Source organism: Danio rerio, chromosome 4 (genome assembly GCF_052040795.2).
Source record: "Danio rerio strain M-AB ecotype USA chromosome 4, GRCz13ab, whole genome shotgun sequence".
NCBI lineage: Eukaryota > Metazoa > Chordata > Actinopteri > Cypriniformes > Danionidae > Danio > Danio rerio.
Genome location: NC_141024.2, coordinates 2727501 through 2735000, shown reverse-complemented (window position 1 = coordinate 2735000; position 7500 = coordinate 2727501). Strand labels below are relative to the sequence as shown.

Here is a 7500-nt window from a genome sequence, read left to right as displayed (position 1 = left end):
ATTATCATAGTTTTGTTTAATTTTATTAATTTTAAATTAAATAAATAAACAAACAGAAAAACTCAAACTGTATTAATTTCACAGATCTCTATTTAATATATATAATTTGTTTAATTATTTTTATTCTTATTTTTACTTTTCAGGATTTACGAATTCAATTGTTTAGACATATTTTGTTTTAATAAAAACCTTTTAATTTAAAAAAGGAGTCTAAAAAAGCTAAAACTGAAAGGTCCTTAAAATGTAAATTATTCATTCATTTTGGGCTCAGTCCCTTTATTAATATTAATTCATTAATATATCATTTATTTAGTCTTTCTTTAGCATTGTTAAATTGGCCCTTGTCTGTTGATTTGCTTCATTGTGTTTTGTGATTAATAGTTAATAAAAAGATGCAATAAAAAAGTTAAACAATTTAACAATTGAAATATCAAAATCTGTACATCTGAATTATTAATAAAAAACACCAATACATTTCTTAATAAATGAATAATTACTGATAAAAAAAACTTTTATTTCATGAATTTGATAATATATGATTTTTAATTATTAATGTAATCAAACCATTTAAATGAGTGCATGGGGTTGAATTTGGGGAAAAAAAATTACAATTTCAAGGGCGTGGGAGTATTTTAGTTTTGTTCAACTTAATAATATATAATCATTCTAAATTATTAATTAATAATTAAAAACATAAAAACCAAAGCTGTATTAATTTCACAGATCCCTAAAAGGTTCAAACTATTGATAAATTTTGTTTCATTATTTTTATTACTATTATTACTTTCAGGATTCATGAATTCAATTGATTCAACACATTTTGTTTTAATAAAAACCTTTTTTATTTAAAAAAGGAGTCCAAAAAAGCTGTCTAGCAAAAACTAAAACTGCATCAATGTCACGGGTCCCTATAAGATGTACATTATTGGTCCTTGAATTTTGTTTAATTGTTGTTATTATTATAGTTTTTGCTTTTCTTGACACATTTTGTTTTAACAAAAACATTTTAATTTAAAAAAGGAGTCTGAAACATCAGTGTCTGTTCGCCCCTTGCTGGACAGACTGAGCACTGCAGATTGTATTTACTCTGTTGTGACTGTGCTTGAGCACTCGACGACTCTTGATCTCATTCAGCTGGAGATAGACAGCTAAAATATGCATTTAAATCATTTAAGGATCCTTTTAAATAATAAATTATATTAATAATAATATTAATAATATGTAAATAAATTTTTTTATGAAATAAGTGTTTGAAGGAATAAGTGGCCATTTTAATTTAAAAAAAGTAAATAAATTTAACAATGAAATTCAAGTTAAATCGAAATTAAATGTGCATTGTAATATTTTTAAATATGTAAATCAATCTGCATTTAAATAAATGTTTTTATAATATGTTTATACATATATTTTTAGGTTCATTAAACCATTTAAAATTGCAATGAATAAATGAATGAACAAATAGGTATTAAATATGCATAAAAAATTATAATAAATGTAATCATTTATGCTCATTTTGGCCTCTGTTTGTAACCTTTAAATATTTAAAAATGAAATATTACATGCATATAAAATAGACTGTCTCAACTGTAACAAGAAATGTGCAACCCATGCCTGCATGTGTGTGTTAAATATGCATTTAAACTATTTAAATGTATGCATTTAAATAATTTAAGATTTTAAATAATAATGATTCATGTATGTGCAAATTAAATGTGTCATGAAATAAGTGTTTGAAGGAATAAGTGGCCATTTTAATTCAAAAAAGTAAATGAATTTAACAATGAAATTCAAGTTCAATTGAAATTAAATGTGCATTGAATTAATTTTAAATATGTAAATTAATCTGTATTTAAATAAATGTTTTTATAATATGTTTATACATATATTTATAGATTCATTAAACCATTAAATGCCATTTAAAATTGCAATAAATCAATCAATAAATGAATGAATGAAAAGGTATTAAATATGCATTTAAAAATGATAATGAATGTAATCATATTTATGTTCATATTGGACCCTGTTTGTAACCTTTCAGTATCCAGAAATGAAATATTATATGCATATAAATTAGACGGTCTCTTCTGTAAAGACATGCAATGTGCAACCCATGTCTGCATATATGTGTTAAATATGTATTTAAATGTATGCATTTTAATAATTTAGTAGTTATTCATGTGTATGTAAATACAATTTCCAATGAAATACATGTTTGGAGAAATAAGTGGCATATTTAATTTTAAAAAGTAAATGAATTGAACAGTGAAACTGAAATGAATTTCGCTGTGCAATACTGTGTTTCAGCACTCGGCCGTGGGATCCGCTCAACGATCTCATTCAGCTGGAGAAAGACGGCTGTATTCAGACTAAAGTGCGCCACAGGACGCCTATGGTACGTTCAGCCAGTGTAGTTAGTCTCAGTACCCAGCAGGGCCCCCGGAGGGACAATTACCTGAGCCAGGTACGTCCTCCTGTCCTCCTACCCACAATGCATCTGTCCGCTCCATCTCACCGCCGCACGCCTGCCTGCCTGCCCGCCTGCGCTCTGTCATTCTGCCCAAACAGCCAATCATCTGCTGCCTGACCCGATCACATGACCACCCGCATCATTGTTTATCGTTCTCTCTTTGTGTGTGTGTGTGTGTTGCATCTGCTAATAATGAGTTGCATTGCATGACTGTGTGTCTGTTTTCTGTGTAGTTGCATGAAAAAAAATGTGTCTTTTCTACTGGGGGTCCAAAATTAATATTGTTTTGTTTTGTTTTTAGATGTAAGATAAGAATACACACTTAAAGACAGAGAGACATAAATACTGCACACACATAAACACCCCACACACACACACACACACACACACACACACACACACACATAAATAGTGTAAGATGAGAATAAATGTGCATATTAAATCTTGATGGTGTTATATGGAGCTTTAGTAGTGAATGCCAGAGTCACACAGTTCAAATATGCAGTGTTATACACGTCTCATTCACAAATCAGTCAAGTTAACTAACAAATTTTAGTGCATTGAACATAAAACATTTAAGTTGTCCCAAAACAACTCAACAATTGTTTTAGTAGCGCACTTTAATTAAGTAGTTTGAACAAGCAGCAAAATAATAATAAGAGTGCGAATATCTGGGGCTTGAACCAGCATCCTTGCTTTGAGCCGATCATGCTACCCACTGTGACCCCCAGCATTAGCTAGTAAATTATTTGAAATTAACTATCTATTTAAATTATTTAAGATTATAAATATGATGATTTTAAACCTTATAATTTAAAATTACACACACTTTTTAATGTGTATGTAAATAAAATTAGCAATGAGTAAGGGTTTGAAGATATGAGTGGCCATTTAATTTTAAAAAGTATTTTAACAAAAAAAAGTATTTTAATTTAACAAACTCAAATTAATTATTTATTATTAATTGTATTAATATTATTTTTATATATTTTTGAATATGACAATAATGTTTAAATATGTTTTTATAATAAATATGCAAATATATTTATGGATTTGTTAAAACAATAAGTGTAATTTAAAATTTCATCATATAAATGAAAAATAAATAAACAAGTAATAATTAAATAGGTATTAAATATGCCTTTACAATGATAATAAATATAAGAATTTTAATGCTCATTTTGGACCTTATTTGTAATTTTCCAATTTCAAATAATTAAATATTAGACATATAAATTAGACTGTAAATACATGAAATGTGCAACCCATGTGCTCTTGTCTTCATATGTGTGTTAAATATGCATTTAAATTATTTAAGATTTTAAATATAATAATGTATGGATATAAATTTTATTTGGCATGAAATAAGTGGCAATTTTAATTTTAATAAAGGAATTAAATTATTTAACAATTAAATTGAAATTAAATTTGTATTAAAATATTTTTGAATATGAAATTGAATATGTATTTAAAAATATGTTTATTTATAATGCTAAACATATTTAGAGATTTATTAAAACAAAAAACGTATATCAAAATAACATAAAATAAATAAATAAATAAATGGGTATTAAATATGCATTTAAAAATTATAATAAATGTATTTTTAATGTTCATTTTGGACCCCATTTGTAACCTTTGAATATCCAAAAATGAAATGTTCTTATACATATTTATTACATATATAAATTATATATATATATATATATATATATATATATATATATATATATATATATATATATATATATATATATATATATATATATATATATATATATATATATAAATTAGACTGTCTCAACTGTAAAGACATGAGATGTGCAACTGATGTGCTCTTGTCTGCATATGTGTGTTTGTTCAGGTGACGGGACCAAAGCGGAAACATAAGACTGATAAACCCAAAAGCCCAGAGAGCGGCTGCTCGTCTCCAGAGCCAGACCGACAGGACTCTTCAGGCAGCGAGAGTATGACACACACACAAACACAACACACGCACATTAACACTTCACAGTAATGAACAAACACCACAAACATGAACAGCAACACATAAAACACACACACACACACACACACACACACATGAACAATTATCATATACTCTCATAAACAAATACCACACACACGTTCAGTCAACAAACAAACAAACATAAAAAACAGTGCAAACAAACACACAGACTGCACATATGTAAATACCACACAAACACACTCATAAACACCACACACACACATAAACAAATACCACACACACACACGTACAATTAACAAGCAAACAAACATAATAAACTGTGCAAACACACACACACGCATGCACACACACAGACTGCACACATATAAATACCACACAAACACACACATAAACAAATACCACACACACACACATACAATTAACAGTGCAAACAAACATTAAACAGTGCAAACACACACACAGACTGCACACATGTAAATACCACGCAAAAACACACAAAAACACCACACACAAACATAAACACCACTCACAACACACACACACACAGACTGCACACATGTAAATACCAAACAAACACACACACATAAACACCAAACACACATAAACAAAAACCACACACATACAATTAACAAACAAACATAAAAAACAGTGCAAACACACACACACACACACACACATAAATACCTCACACACGTAAAAACCACACAAACACACGCATAAACGCAACACACACATAAACACCACACACAAATAAACAAATTCTACGCGCACACAGACAAAATTTCTGCACACACCTTAAACTACACAAACACACATATAAACAAATACCACAGATACAGAGACATAAATACTGCGCGGACATATACACCACACAAACACACACACTTACACACTTGCAAAAACAAATACCACCCTAACACACACACACATAAACACTGCCCACATTATAACAGATCACACACACAAACACACACACAAACGTACAAAACACTAACTGAGATCTTTCCCTCAGGGCACAAAAGCAAACACAGCAGCCGCCACAGGAAGAAAGGAACCGATCTGAGCGAAATCCAAAGTGCCATTGAGTCCATCCGGCAAACCCAGGAGGACATTAACAGGTGAACCGCAGCTCTGGGGAAATCAGTACAGCAGAGTATTAGGATATTTTAGTTATCTAAAGTTAAATAAAACATTAAAAGGGAGCTATTATGGAGAAATCTCTTTTATAAAGGGTTTAAACACAGTTGTGTGTCAGCAGTGTGTGAATATAAGCAGCCTCTAATGCTAAATATCTATTAATTGTATCGTTTGTAATCCGACTTCATAGAAACAGCCTGCAGAAACATTTGTACGCATCATCAAAGGGAGAAAGCCCCGCCCACTAGTGACCATCTCTTCCTCATTAGCATATTACGTCGGTCTTGTTTTTGAATCTGCCACTATGCTGACACATTGGAATGTGTAGCTCCGCCCTCTTTTAAAAATGTTTTCAAATAAATACTTGCTAGTATAATAAAAATCGTGAATGCTAACAGTTTTATTGTGTCGTCCAGGAGCGTCAGTGCGCTGAGGAGTCGCATGGCCAGTCAGACGTCGACGGAAAGTTCGTTTCTGACGCACCGAGACATCGCCATCATCCTCTTCCTCATCTTCCTCCAGGTCCTGCTCAACTTCATCTTCAAGTAACGCCACAAGCATTCAGTATCAGCTCACGACACACTGACGTTTCATTCGCCACGTTTTTATCAATTCGTGTTGTGAGCGCTGGGAAAAGGATGGCAATACGGTTGAAGTGCATTGTGGGATGTTTTTCGAAATGACTGTTTACTTTTTGTCCTTCAAAAAGAGGAGTTATCATCAGCCTCCAAATGTTGTTTTAATTTATTGGAGTAATATTTTTAACAATGTTTTTACATCGGCGCCCCCTGCTGTGGCGGAGGATGCTAGTCGATATACAAACGGGAAATCTCTAGGTCATATTTTGATTGAAGATATGCATTTTATTGCCTGTTTTTTTAGAGTTATGATATTATTTTCATGACCAATAAGCACATTTCAACCCCGATTCTCATTGTGTGGACTGCAAAAAAAGAAGAAACTCTTGTTACTATAATCTACAACGTATGCTGTATTATTAGTATTTGTGATAGTATTCATATTACTGCCTTTACCGATTGAAATAGAATTTTGATTACGGACACACGTGGTAATGAGAATTTCGAAATGCTACAGAAATGTCTTAATGCATTTTTTTTTTTCGTTTATTGGATGTAAAAATGTGAAAAATGTAAAAAAATAATTAGCAAGAATTGCCCAAATTTTAAACTTTAAGAGCGCCCCCTGCTGTAGTGGAGGAAACCACGTAGTCAATTCACAAACTATGCTAGTATCACAAAAATATTGCATTATACTCAAATTGTGAATGCAAAGAGTGTCCCCTGTTGTAATGGAGGACAGCAGTCAGTCTAACAGACTAAAAAAAATGTAGGTCATATTTTACCCTAAAATCATGAGAAAATACAGTAATATGCAAAAAATCTTATTCTTATCATATGTTGTGTTATATTATTATATTAATATACAAATAAGCACATTTCAACCGATATTCTCATTCCTGAAGTGCAGAAAAACTCATTTATTTAAACTTTAATCCCAACAAAATGAGGCGAAAGTGAAATTAGGACCTCGAATTTCATTCATATACTGAGTTGTAATAAAATCTGAGATGTTCAATAATAACGAGAGTTTGGAAATGCTTAATATTTCCTTTAAAATAAGGCAAAAGTAAAATTAGCTGCACTTTTATTTTGTATACTGATATAAAATTAAATCTGAGATGCACAATGATAAGAAGAAATTGGAAAGGATAAATATTTCCTTCACAATAGGGCAAAAGTTAAAATAGTGCCGACTTTAATTTGTATACGGATGTATAATAAATCTGAGATGCACAACAATAACAAGATTTTGGAAATTATAAATATTTCCTTCAAAATAGAGTGAAATTAGTGCCTCCTTAAATTTGTATATAGATATATAATACATCTGAGGTGCACAATAATAA

At 30.4% G+C, this 7500-nt stretch overlaps 1 protein-coding gene across 8 annotated transcripts in view; it reads left to right on the top strand.

Annotated features, from left to right (window-relative positions):
* Positions 1-7338, top strand: part of osbpl8 (oxysterol binding protein-like 8) — a 95437-nt gene extending 88099 nt beyond the window's left edge. For 4 of the 8 annotated variants that reach the window (XM_087247798.2, XM_087247792.2, XM_087247797.2 and 1 more), the window contains 4 exons: positions 2305-2392; positions 4332-4434; positions 5449-5554; positions 5990-7338. In XM_087247798.2, the coding sequence (XP_087103924.1) occupies positions 2305-2392; positions 4332-4434; positions 5449-5554; positions 5990-6122 (430 nt within the window). In that variant the 3' untranslated portion in view covers positions 6123-7338. Of the gene's footprint in view, positions 1-2304; positions 2462-4331; positions 4435-5448; positions 5555-5989 lie in introns of all 8 variants that reach the window. The other 4 variants (XM_087247795.2, XM_087247791.2, XM_087247794.2 and 1 more) reach the window with 1 other exon arrangement.
* Positions 7339-7500: the final 162 nt, after the last annotated feature.